Source organism: Tiliqua scincoides, chromosome 1, assembly GCF_035046505.1.
Source record: "Tiliqua scincoides isolate rTilSci1 chromosome 1, rTilSci1.hap2, whole genome shotgun sequence".
NCBI lineage: Eukaryota > Metazoa > Chordata > Lepidosauria > Squamata > Scincidae > Tiliqua > Tiliqua scincoides.
The window spans coordinates 65,080,541-65,094,794 of NC_089821.1; the positions used below are offsets into that span (position 1 = coordinate 65,080,541).

The window sequence follows — 14,254 nt, forward strand, 5'->3', positions numbered from 1 at the left end:
ATATCACTTTGATTTATGGCTGCATTTCACGTTAGTGTTTACTCCGTGTACCTAATCTGCAAAGGTAGGTGATAAAAAGCACTTTCGATTGGATTGTCATCTTGCCGATTGCTCTTCTTGTCTTCTAAAATACAGAAACCACCATGAGCTAAATAATGATCCTGCCCCAAAGCACAATAGCACAGCAAGGCTTAAAAGCAGTTTGTGCATCAGTTTTGTTTATATGAAAGTTTGTTCTAGCCAGAAAGCTCATTCACATAATAAATGCCTTTCCTTCATTCTTTTCCTAATGAGTAATGATCAGACATTCTAAATCAAAAGAAGTTCACAGGCAATTGACATTTTGCCTGTAAAAATTTCCTTTCCAGACAATTTTATTAGGCCAATAATTGCAGTGTTGTGCATCAGCTCCTAATCCTTGTCTTTATGATGGCCCAAGTTAACTCCTTGCCGCAGGATGTGGTGATGGCAACTGGTCTAGATGCCTTTAAAAGGGGATTGGACAAATTTCTGGAGGAAAAGTCCATCGCGGGTTACAAGCCATGATGTGTATGTGCAATCTTCTGATTTTAGAAATGGGCTATGTCAGAATGCCAGATGCAAGGTCACCAGGATGGCACCAGGATGGCACCAGGAGGGCATCAGGATGCAGGTCTCTTGTTGTCTTGTGTGCTCCTTGGGGCATTTGGTGGGCTGCTGTGAGATACAGGAAGCTGGACTAAATGGGCCTATGGCCTGATCCAGTGGGGCTGTTCTTATGTTCTTATGGAATGAAACTGCATCATTCAGTCCCTAACTGGATCGCAACATCAGTGACAGCGCACAAAAATCCTCCCTTCCCGACTTGCACTGTTTTGTCACCTTTTAAAAAGACATATTTAATCTTTATTATTACATAAAATTCTTTATTCCTTGTTCAAACGGTGATTAAAACATGCAAGAATAGTGCCCTGCTCCTTCATGAAGCTTAAAATGCTTTTATGCTGTATTCCCCCCAGGCCCAGCGCTACCACCATCACCACAAGGTAGATCTCTGATTCCAAGATCTCTGCCAATGTCAGTGTGACACCGAAATATATGTGCCTGTGGTCTTTTCAGATACACTGAGGAGGATAATGCTTCTCCCACATGTTGATCTAGGGCAAGCTGCATGAAGCAACATCCAAATGGTATATAATGGAAAAGCCGGGAGTGGGGGACTAGCGTTGCTATCAGGGATATTTTTGTATTTGCATGTGTTTAAACTGTAGGTGGTGTGTGTGTGAATTCTGGCAGATGGTGAGTGCATAACTGCCACAGAAAAAGGGCAGAAAAGAGGGGGGGGAATGGAAATTATTTTAAAAATAGCAGTTCATTCAAAAGACACAGGTAGACAGAAGAGGGATTTGTGACCCAGCAGGTGATGATGTTCTAGGCACTATTCAACCAATACCTGTTACCAAGGGTGGCATGACCTGGAGCCGCCTCTGATGCAACACTGTAAAAAAAACACACACATAAAGTTCCTAACCAGGGTTCTTGTGCCAGTTTCATCAAACCCAGAATTGCAAGACTTTTGGTTTTTTTAAAGGGACGATGCATAGTGTCCCTGTAAATTAAGGAAACTGCATAGGGAGCAAGGCAAGGAGGGAGATGATCCACTTCTTGCTCAAGTGTGGAAAGCCAACCATGGTGACTTGTGTCAGCAGTGGCTGCAAGGAGGCAGTGGCAGACTCGGGGTGAAGCACACCTTGAATCCATCACCCCCTTGGACCCCTCGCAATCTGTCACTGATGCAATTCACTTCACTTCATCTCATGGTAGGGCCGGCAGTGACTGCAACATTATGGCAGTCACCTTCCCAACAGAAAAGCACACAAGGCAGTTGCACTTGGGGCAAGGTTTTCTGTTTCCTAGTAACAACTGTTAGCAGCCTAAAACTGAGGAAAAGAGGTGCTCTTCCACAGTATGCTTGCTGGTCCAGTTTTGTCCTCACGGCCAGGTGATGGTGGCGCCTGTCTAAAGGGCAGCACCTGGAAAGGCATATGTTTGGTTTGAAGAGAGGGTATCATCAGCAGTACAGTTCCGGGTATAAACCACTGTACTGAGTGGGGTTTGTTGCCACGTAGGTATGCAGAGCATTGCCGCTCAAGTCTGGCAAGGTTGCATGCGTGTGGCTTTGCTCGGTGACTCAGTGCTATGTCATATTACTACTGCTGTAGAAATGAAAGGAAATCAATGAAAGGAAATTGCATCTATTACTTGGCGGAGAGGGCAGTGGACTGACTTCTGAAACACTTTCGGTGGTCTATACTAGCAACCCAGCACTGTGTCTCAGGCTACTGCTGGGCTAGCACTAAAGAAAATGGTACCCATTCGTAGGTGGAAAAAGATTTCAGCAAGGTTTAAAGATTTTTAAAAATCATTTGTATTTAAGACCGAGCTGTTAATAGGAGGCATAATATTCTGTAAGAATATTATACATAAGTGTATGTTAATTAAAGGGAGATTAATTGAAAAAAATCATACCCAGAGGTACAAAATGCAATCTGTTGTTCCTGGAGTCTCAGGGAAGGTCTGTGGACTCAGTGGGAAAGCACATATTTTGCGTGGAGCTGGTTTCTGGTTTTAGCCTGGGTATTTCCAGGTAGAAAGGGAAAAATTTCTCTCAAAAACCTTGGAGAGACACTGTCTCAGCCACTCTGGCAGTCAACATTGGGATAACAATGCTCAGCTGGGTGGATCAAAGATCTGACTTGGGAAGCAGGTGTTCTCCTAATATCTGATGAAGGTGTCAGGCAAACAGCACTGGTCCACCCATGGGACTGACTGAGGCCATTGCCTCAAGCAGCAGGTGGGAAGAAGGGAATCCAGCCCCATCTACCACTTACCTTCACTGTGACTCCTCCTTCTCCTATTCCCTGGATTGGAAAAGGAAGAGGGGGTTGGAGCAGCAGTGAGTGGAGGAGAAGAGAAGGTGTGCTACAGCATCAGATATGCTCTAGCCCACGCCCCTCCTCCAGGATTCCACTCCCTTCCTCCTTTTCCAGTCCAGGGAGCAAGAGGAGCAGATGCTGGCACATCACTAGATAAGGGGCAGGAGCATTTGGCTCACTGCTTCGGATGCCAGAAGGATTTTTGGCCGGCCTTGGATACATATGACCTATTTGTTCTGACAAGTCTGGTACTGCACTAAAATTGTGTTTGTGTGGGTGCAGGTGCGGCTGTGGGTGTCCGTGTGCGTGTGTGTGATTGTATTCACGTGCTTGTCCTTATTTCCTTATAATAATAACCACAGTAGTATCATATCCTATTTCTGGTGCCTGCGGGAGGCGGTGGGTTCTTGAATTGGCACTTCCTAGCCTCGTTTTCTATTCTTTGCAGTTCTGGCAGCAGGTGCTCTTTGTTACTATTTTGATCTCTCCTGAAGACCCAACCTGAGGTGTGCGGTTTGGGGCAAAGCTCCTTTTTTTCTCCGTCTGTGAGAACCACTCAGAGTTGATAAACAGCTGAAGGATGTGGCGGAGGGTGAAGTTTCCACTGAGGCTGGTTTGCACTAATGCTGCTCTCTCTGAACCCCACCCTTTGCTCTCCTCTGCGCTTGCACTCTGACGCAAGCACAATCGCAGGCACAGACCCTGCACCCTGGCAGCCTCGGAGAAGGATCTGGTATGGGTATCAAGCCTTCGAGGGGCAGCTGGGTTCAGATGCAAAGAAATAGGAGATGAAGCCGCCAAAGGGGGGAAATGGAAACCCACAGACAGAGCTCAAGTTTGGGGGAAGGCGATACAGATCAGGAGTTGGGTTTCAAGTGGAAACAGGCAACCTGCTTTCATTATTTATTTCATAATTGTGCAACAAAGACACAATTTGTTACACCATGTGGGATAGTAACTCTGAAACATCCACTGCATTCTTGCTGGAGAAACCTGGAGAGTGAGCTGATTGGAAGTGATTGTATGACATTTAACCTTATGGTTAACCTTTAACCTTTTGGTTAAATGTGGTCTTCTCTCACTGAAGAGCATGGTAAGTCTGTCAACTGCTATACAGGGGCAATAAGAGTATTAGCTGAGGCCTCCTCTAGTTCTAACTGGCATTACAGCTTCTATCTGGAAACCCTGAAGCTGACTTTTACACCAGCTTAGCTTCATTTTAAAGTTCACTCAGCTCTAGTCAATAGGCAATTTGACACTAGCGTCTCTTAATTAGCTGACATACACAAATGATCTGTGGTTGCAGAATTAATTCTCTTCCCTGTTCCCATGGTAAGAATGACAATGCTTTGTACAGGGAATTCCAGCAGAGTAATTGTGTTAGGATAGATTTAAACATGATACCAAACGTGTACAGAAAAGGTCCTATGGAATTTTCCATGCAACCAGCATTTCTTATAAACATAATCCTTGGTTGCTCTGTGTTTAGGATTAGCATACCAACTCCATGCCTACCAGGGTACAGAATCTTGGCATGTGAACAATACTCATGTAGGTGTGGTGACCTAGTTTGCACAAAGTCTTGGTTGCTTAGAGTTCTGCATGGGTAAATGTGTCTTACATGGGCAGCGCTATTGTGACTTAATTTGTTGCAGCAAGTGGCAAAGCCCGTGACCATAATTTGGAGCTTAAGGCTGTATCCTATGCACACACTTTCCGGGCCCCATTGTGCTGAGCAGGATTTGTTTCAAAGAAATGTAGGTAGGACTGGGCAGTGAGGGCCTTTCCAGATGTTAGAAATCTTGCATTTATTGCTTATTGCTGTGATACACCCTAGAATGATAAGCACCAATCCAGAGCCAGCAACACTACATCCTGTCTGTATGTAACAGAAGCAGGGAGTCACCTTGCAATCAGGAATAGATGTCCTCCACATTTAATAAGAAAAGATATGTGCACCCCAACATTGGCGAAAGAGAATGAACAATCACCTAAGGATTAAATATGAAGTAAGAGAAATAAGACAGTCCATGAAATATGGGGGGAAATGGTGTTTTCTGCTTTGCTGGCGTTTGTTGCTTTTTTTAGGGGACACTTGCGTGTTCAGCACTTGAATCAGGGAGCTCTCACCTATTAAAAAAACCTGCATTTTCCCCAGGGTTAAAATATTGTGGTTCAAGTGTTGGGCAAATGTGGTTTCATTCCACCCAATGCTCACAATTGTGCTGGGAGGCATTGGGAGGAGGGAAGACTCCCCATCACTGAAATCCATAGTAGCCCATATAAAAAATAATTTCGTGGTTCTGGGATTTGATGTTGTGAACCATCGTGGCATGAGAGCCAGGCAATGCTCAGCCAGTTTGGCTGGAATGGGCAAAAGAGGGTTAACAAATGTTGATGACCCAAAAGCAGGACTCTCAGAAATTTAAAGTACATCAGTTTGAGAGGAGGAGCTAAGGTGCAAGAAGATTCCTCCCCTCCCCTCCCTTCCCCTCCTCTCTAGAAGTTAGTGAGAAAGACCCAAGCTGTACATGCTGGCTGATTCCAGAAGAGACAGAGAGGGTTAAGATTTGATCGGAGAGAGACTGCGATGGGGAACCAAGAGAAGGAGCTAGCAGCTTCAGACATGTTTAGTGCAGCAACATAGATGCTGGTTCTTGTAGGACTGTGCTGCCTACCTCCATTCAAATGTTCAAGCCTGTATCTTTGTGAACAAAACAAAGATTACAAAGGCACCATCAGCCTCCAGTATGGGTTTCTCCCAAGAAAACCAGAATGCAGAGTGCTACACCCTGGAACTTCTCACCTGGAGCAGTCAGGCATGAGCCCATTTCCATAAGCCGTCTCCCCCATTCTCCAGCCTGGGGCAGTCACTGATTTTTGGATGATGGAAACAGCAGCAACCGAGAGTCTTTTGGAGCTGTTGGCACCCAAAAGGGCCGTTATCCGCAAATCGCTGTTTCAGGAGTAAATATCAGCTGGTGGTGGGTCGGGGTAAGATTTTCAGTGAGAAAAATGCTCCAGTCCAGGAGAAAGGCTCAGTCAGGCTTGGGTGCCTTGTTGTTACTTCTTTTTTGAAAAAAAGGCAGAAATACTTCCAGGTATAAGCTCATCTCTTTAAAATGCATTTCCCCAAACATCTTAGTTGGCTTATGCATGTCAGCCACTTGACCCTTGTCTTCAGAACTGGGCAGTATGTTAGTGTTGTGTTACATTTAAATCAGCACTCAAGGCATTGCTTTGTCTGACCTTGACCACTAGATGGCAATAAGAACTGCAGGACATCACTTACCACTGTACAAAAGACTGCTCTGCAGGCGGCGACTTGGGGGGGGGCGGGGGGGTTGAACAAAAAGTATTTCACACAAATTCCAAACCTAGTCAAAATTTCAGAAGTCAATTTTTTTCTCTCTTTTTAAAAAATGCCTAATTGCTTTGGATGCTGAAAATAGCATACTACTACTATTACATACTACTACTACTACTATTTCCAGTATGTTATTACTACTACTAGTAGTAGTAATAGTAATAGTACCTTCTCTCAGTGACCCTCTCAGGATCTTGATTGGCCATTGATATTCTGTGTTTAGAGGCAGGAGACCTCTGTTCACCATGTATGCCCAGGGACAAGCAACAGGGAAAAGCTTTTTCCCAGGAGCATTTTATGGATTCCCTGATGGACACAGAATGCAGAAGACACAGGCCTCCAGTCTGATTTCTTATGGCCAATTCTTATGGCAGATTGGTGTGGGTGGTGCTTAGCTTTATAATGATGCGCTGAATCAGCATGTCAGGGCCTCACTTAAAATCTGATGCCAACCGACCTTCATGTTGTCCATGAGCACTGTTAAGCTAGAAGGGGCTTATATATGCTTCTGAACAAATTATGTCCCTGGAGGATTGTGCATGATTCTCTATCTGGCATTATTGCACTCTCTTCACAGCCGTTTCTCCTGAATTGCAAAGATCCTTCCCGTGCATCATCTCAGGAGACATGAGTGGAAAGTCGCTCTCCCTTGAGGGAGAAAGGTGATGTTCAGTATAAATAAGCTACAACTGAAAGGCGGTGTGTCTGTTATTATTCTGGACAGCACCAGAAGTTTGCAGCGCTTCAGCTGGGGGACATGATGCGTAGCTCTGTTGAAGAAAGGGGGGTTGAAAAAAGGTATATATATAATTGTACTGACTTGACAGCTGTTCCCTGTCCACACAGAGTCCTATTGGCTTATTTTTCAGAACATTTTCTTCATTTGGAAGAATCCTCAATATGCAGCGTTTATAGTCCTCTTGTTATATCTTTTTATATTTCAGAGGTAACAGACTTGGGGAAGAGGTGGGAGGCAGGAATGAATACATTCTAGGAATTACATTATGCATTTTGGAAATCCTTACATTTCTAACAAATAGAAACGTCTTACATTTCCAACCACATTTGCCTGCATTGCATTAAACAAGAGAGAAACATGTCCCATATGCAGTGCCAACCCAGCTCCACTACTGAGTCAGCCAATCCTGGATCCTTGCAGAGTGTTATTTGTTGCATTTACACTTTAGCACTCTTTTTTGGTGTGCATTTAAAATAGCTTGAGTTAGTTCACCTAAAAGAGACTGGGGGGAGGGTTCAAGCAACTTCATGAAGCCATAGATCAGGGGTGCCCAAACCCCAGCCCTGGGGCCACTTGCGGCCCTCAAGACCTCTCACGTGAGCTGTGGGATGAGGGCTCCCTCCACTGCTTGTTGTTTCACATCTGTGATGCAGTAGTGGCAGCAAAGGAAAGGCCAACCTTGCTTTGTGCAAGGCCTTTTATAGGCCATGAGCTATTGCAGGACCTTCATTCATTCATATAAGTTCATCTTTACTACATTCATTTATGTAAACTTATGTAAATTTATTCAAATTTTAAATGTAATTTAATTCTTTTTTCCCCCTGGCCCCCGACACAGTGTCTGAAAGACAGTGTAGCCCTCCTGCCAAAAACTTTGGACACCCCTGCCATAGATCAATAGGCAGGCACATGCTTTGCCTCTAGGTTTCTGACCGGGTTGGGAAAAAACCCTATCTGAAATCCCAGCGAGCCCTGGATAGTTATTGTAGGTCAACCATTCTTAACGAGAGCCATATGGTCCCCTGGGGTGCCCTGGTATGTTCGAAAGTTTCATTGGTGTTCCATAATAATTGATTTTATGTTTATCTGTTCAGGTTGTGCCCTTGTTTAATGGGGGGGGGGGCTGGAACTGAGAAGAACTCCTAATGGCTATAGCCCCCCCCCCCTAAAAAAGGTGGAGAATGGCTGGTAGAGGATACTGGGCTAGATGGCCGAATTCAGTACAAGGCTGTTTGCCTTCATGGATTCATGTTGAAAATCTGCGTGGAACCAAGCTTAAAGAGAAGACAGTCAATTAATGGTTGTAAAAATATGAAGAAAACAAGCTTACAAATGTACAAACCCAGAAACAAATCAAGGCCCATATGGTGCATATCAGACGGCTGGATTCACAGAACAGATTGGTGAGCATTTTAAAAAAGCACACTAAAAAATGGACGCTTGAGCAGCACATATAAAACAACCAAGAGAATGCTACAGAGTACACAGTTTGGGGACTCTTCCCCCATCAGCAGGAACTGATGAGTGCAGCACATGACTCAATACTGGCATTAAAAGAGTGAAGGAAGAGGAAAAATATACATTTTCCAATATTTGTAGTCTGTATTAATCAGTTTGGACGGAACCTGTTTTTTCTTTCTTCTGCACAGTGCTTCAAGAAATAGTAAATTATTATTTTGTATCACATCATCTCTGATCCTAAAATTATGCACAGAGAAAGAGAAAATGAAAGTACAGTAACTGTTCGTTCTGAGCTCCCACCTTCCCAAACCAAGTAGGAATGATTAGGCAGCAAGAATGCAGTCAGGCACCTCTGCAAGTCTAAGGTGCAGCAGTAGCAGCAAGGGTCCTTGGCGAGAGATCATCCAACCCATCCAGATTCTGGCTAATATGGGGGATGGGGTTGAGGGTCTATCTGCCTAAGACTGCCATGTTCCCCTCCTGCTGCCTGTGCATCCAAGCAGAACCTGCCACACAATCTGAGCCTGCTGCTTTTGGAATTGGCTGACAGAGTCCTGACAGAGGGCAAAGTGCATATGGAAAATGTCCCACAGATAGCCAGCTAACCAGTGCATGCTCCTTTCCTGATATGGATGCTGATGTGCCCCCACACCTCAGCAGGTGATCCTCCCATCCCACCTTTGCATGCCACACCTCTGTCCTAAATACATTATAAAATAATTCGACGGCATAAAAAGGCAAGTTTCCAAAATCCAGAGAAGCTTTTTTTGAAACAATTTTGCATCATTACAAAAGTGCAAAGATCTTGCTCATCACGTTGAGATGAGTAATAAGAATACTATTTACCAAAATAAGGTTCAACTAGATAAAGTAGATACTTGTGCTCAGGTCTCATCAGATACATTCATCACTGCTGCAGTTGGATGACTTCCTGCCTCAGCAGGAAGTAGGTTCAGTAGGCAGATGCAGTACTCGGAAGACTTGTTCGAAAACCTGAAATGAATCCTCAGAGCAGTGATCAGCTGCTCACTATATGATCAGTGATCAGAGCTATCTGATCAGCTGATCAGATAGGGGATCAGGGGATAGCTCTGATAGGGGATCAGAGCTCAGAGAGGGGATCAGGGGATAGCTCTGATCAGTGATCAGAGCTATCTGATCAGATAGGGGAGCATACGTGTGGATGGGTTAGGGTTGGGTGTTAGGCACAAATAACAGCTGGGCCTAGAATATTTCAGACAGATGCTGTCTTGCACACATTTGGGCACAGTAGTTTTGAGAAAGTCATTGCCAGCCTCTCAGAAATGAATCTACATGATGTGTCAGATATGGTCTACCTAGCCCAGTACCAGCTGATTGGCAGCAACTCTCCAGGGTATCAGCCAGAGCTGGCAGTAGATGTTAGGGATGGCTTCTAGCATTGTCTGCCTGCAATGCATGTGCTCTGCCACTGACCTGTGGCTGTTCCCCAAGGTTGCAGATTTGCCTTCTACAGAAGAAACACTTTAATCCCTAAAAAATTAATTTTAATTTCTTGTGCTGTGAATCTTGCTCTAATGGATAAATGTGGCTAATTGGTTTGGATCCACTGCCATTCTGTTGCTCATGCCACCTTGGCTGTGAGTCCCCAGTGTTCAGTGTTGCTCCCTTGTGGCCCAGCACTAGGTAGTGAGTCAGCTGGGAGAGAAGAGAATCTAGTAGCAGTCTTGTTAGGACTGTTGGTGTAGGGTAGGAACACCCCACTTTTTATCATAAAAAGATGTAGTAGTAAAAACCAAACCATTCTCAAAGGAAGACACCACATTCACTGCAGCCTGAGGTTTCAGACTCCTAGGATGAAGACTTTGCCTGAAATTCCTCTTTGCTAGCATGACAGGGGAAGCATATGGTGTGACACAGCTCAAGATGATTTGCCTGGGCCTGTTTCCACCTCAACTGCCTATTTGGAACTGAAATGCAGTTGTCTCCCATTGGGGGCTTTAAGAATATCAATTTCACCTATGTTGTGCTAGTACATAGGACTCTGTGTGTGTGTGTGTGTGTGTGTGTGTGTGTGTGTGTGTGTGTGTGTGATTCTAGAAGCCATTGATGGTCTCTCAGAATAATTCCTAATTCATGATGGAGACTCTGGAAACAACTCAGATCAGTCCCTTTCAGTTCTCAAACGTCCTGTCCTTGGCTGCTTCTGAAGTGGGGGCTGGAGACAGATGGAGCTATGGCCCTATAGCAGCCCTGCCTCCTAACATGAAGGAGTCCACATATCATCATAATCACTGCTATCCGACGAGCCATTCCCAGCCTCGCAGTTCATCACAGGTCTGGAAGAAGTTGTTGAGCCTGAAGCAGAGAAACAGGAAGTGCATTCGGGTCAGCTGCCAAGAAGCAGAAGGACACGTCTCAGAAGGAAGATGACAAGAGGAGAGCTGAAATGTTTAGTGACCTGACTATTCAGCTGTGTAGCCTCTTGGGAGGTCCTATCAAGTAATGAGAGAGAAAACTGTATTGACGCTTGGGGTGGAAAGCTGTAGCTCAGCACTGATCGCTTTAGGCAATTCTCAGCTGGAGCTATGCATTGCAGTCAGGTTGCTTGACTATAATAGGTAGCGACTGATACTATGTTGAGATGAGAATGTGCAGCACCCATGTCTCTCCAGGGTCCCATAATGTTTTACCCACACCAGAGATGGCCAATGAAAAACCCAGGACTAGATCCAGCCTCCAAAACAATATTATTCCTAAATATTGCTTTGTTCATATGCAGGTTTAACAGAATAAAATCTATTAAAACTTTAATGATTGCAAAGCTATTGGGCAAGGCCTATCTTATTGTTTTGGAAAGTATCAAAGCTTTTTTATTTGGCCTTCAGCAGTCCTACAGAATTTTAATCACAGTATTATCAAAAGTTGGCTCACACTTTCCTTTGTACTTTGGGGTTACAGTCCTTTGTTGGATTTTGCATGTGACATATACTCAGATGCACACATTTGCATGTAATACTATGCCTGAGCACATGTGCATCAAACTATGAAGTCATTTCTGTTCAGTTGTATCAGCTTCATTACAGAACCTGGCTACTGCATGATGCACTCAGTCTCAATAGAAATACACACCTCTGGTCCCCTGGCTAAACCCATTAAGCCAACCTGCACTGTTAACTGGGAGTTCCTATACAACAGAATGACTCTGAATAGCTGATCCACTTCAGATATATGAAAAAGGGGGTGGTGATCCCATAACAATCTGATTGGACCCTTTGTGAACTATTCCACCCTCACAGAACCACATGCTAGAGCTAAGCAGGTACATTCTGCGTCTGTTTCTAACAGTTAGAAAAGGTGGCCAAAATGTTTTCCTTGTGATGACCTTTCAGTTTGACTAAAGGCTAAATGTGTTTCCATTCATAATGTCTGCTTTTCACCTCCAAAGAAAGGCTTGTTTCCTGGATGGGTTCCCTGTTGCTCTGGCTGTTCATGTTTGTGGATATTCTCATACCAATCTTCATCCCCAGAAGAAGTGCTGGTGCTGTCCTCGGCTGTAGGTGCTGCCGGAGAAAGTCATAAGAACATAAGAAGAGCCCTGCTGGATCAGGCCCAGGGCCCATCTAGTCCAGCTTCCTGTATCTCACAGCGGCCTACCAGATGCCTCAGGGAGCACACACAAGACCACAAGATACTCGCATCTCACGGGCACCTCCCTGCATCTAGCATTCTATTTACGCTCATGCCCCCCAGTGAATACACCAGATTGCAATTGAGTTTAACTTATGTTACTTTATTAAACCCAGTGACCAATTTTTAATACATGAAACCTACTGAATATCCCTCCCTCACTAGTTGGGGTAGGTAAAAAAACTGCCATCCATGGCCAATTCAGATGACAGAAGAAAAATTCCTACCCAGCCCTCATAATGAGCGACCAGCTAATCTCAGACTGTACATACCCATCATAGCTTGCAACCTGTGATGGGGTTTTCCTCCAGAAATCTGTCCAATTCTGTTTTAAAGGTATCTAGGCTGGATGCCATTACCACATCTTGTGGCAAGGAGTTCCACTGACGAATTACACACTGGGTAAAGAAATATTTCCTTTTGTCTGTTTTTAACTCTCCCGACACTCAATTTTAGTGGATGTCCCCTGGTTCTGGTGTTGTGTAAGAGGGAAAAGAGCATCCCTCTATCTATCAATTCTCTGCATAATTTTGTATGTCTCAATCATGTCCCTCCTTTCTAGACTGAAGAGCCTCAAGTGCTACAGCCTTTCTTCAAAAGGCAGGTGCCCCATCCCAATCGTCATTTTGGTAGCACTCTTCTGCACCTTTTCTAGTTCCACTATGTCCTTTATAAGATGTGGGGACCAGAACTGAACACAATACTCTAGGTGCAGCCGTACCATCAATTTGTACAATGGCATTATAATATTAGCTGTTTTATTCTCAATTTCCTTTTTAATGATCCCTAGCATGGAATTGGCCTTCTTCACTGCCACTGCACATTGGGTTGACACTTTCATCCAGCTGTCCACCAGCACCCCAAGATCTGAGCTGTCATAGATACATTGTAAGGATACATTGAGCATCCCGTAACAGAATGGAATCAGACAGATGTGTGTCTTTCACTTTCCGAGAGAGAGCAGAACTGCTATGCTTGCCCTTAATCAGGTTTTCCTCAGAGCAGTCTTCAAAGGAGGGGTTCACATCTAACCTGATCTTAAGGTATGCTGGACTTGCTGTGGTGAGTACATGAATATGAAGTTGCCATATATTGAATCAGACCTTTGGTCCATCTCAGTCACCGTTGTCAAAACTCACTGGCAGTAGCTCTCTGGGTTTTCAGAGTGTTTCTGAGCCTTACTTGGAGATGCTGTCAGAGACTAAACCTATATGCAAATCACGTGCTCTACCACTGAATTACAGTCCCTCTCAAAATTGTGCATTTCCATACACAGAGGAGAGATGGAACAGCTCCAGCTGAGTGACAAACCGACATCCATGATCCCCTCCTGTCTTGATTGATCTTTTCTGCCCTCACCACCTGAAGACTATGGGCACAGAGGTAGAATCAGGAGTCAGAAGGAGCTCTTTCTGAGCATCCTCAGCAGCTGCTGAATGATACCAATCCCTGATGCGAGCCCTGGATGTAGTGGATATGCAAAGGGAGGCATAATTACCAGTGGCTACCTGATGCATATCTGCCGTGCATTCATAGACATATGTCTTTCCTTTGTACTCTACAGTGTACATTGAAATGAACACTGGTGCTCACATGGAAAAGACAACTCCCATATAATTGAGAATCAGTCCTCTAGGATCATCTGAAATCCAAATGTACTAAGTCAGAGCCCATAACAAACTCTTAGATATCCTTTCCTTACTGCTTGCAACCACTGGAGATTCTGTACCTTATACGTTTAGGAGATGATGGGATGCGTAGAGGATAGAAGAAGGGAAAGTGGCTACATGGACAGACAAGTAGAATGTGCATCACACCACAGGAGCCTAGGATAGTTATTTTCATGTGACGCATCAGGACCGAGAGTCAGTCTGATTGCACAAGCAATAGCTCAGCGACCGGTGCTGCTGAGAGATGAGCCACAAGATTCTTCCCTGAGGAAACTGGAGTGCAACGCTTGGATTCTATATGGCAGCGAGGGAAGCAGTCTGTGCAAATGTTGGCCAAGGGTGCAGGCATCTTTGATGGCAAACCTGGTCAAAACCTGGGACTCAACTGAGCAGGGCTGGTCCAAGACTTTCTGATGTCTGAGGCAGCATGTCA

At 44.6% G+C, this 14,254-nt stretch overlaps 1 protein-coding gene across 1 annotated transcript in view; it reads right to left on the reverse strand.

The window, feature by feature from the left end:
* Positions 1–10,655: 10,655 nt before the first annotated feature.
* CD6 (CD6 molecule) overlaps positions 10,656–14,254 on the reverse strand; it is a 50,961-nt gene continuing 47,362 nt past the window's right edge. Inside the window, exons 10-11 of the mRNA XM_066611655.1 lie at positions 11,902–12,024; positions 10,656–10,819 (exon numbers count right to left, since the gene is read on the reverse strand). Coding sequence (XP_066467752.1) covers positions 10,722–10,819; positions 11,902–12,024 — 221 coding nt within the window. The 3' untranslated portion in view covers positions 10,656–10,721. The remainder of the gene's footprint in view (positions 10,820–11,901; positions 12,025–14,254) is intronic.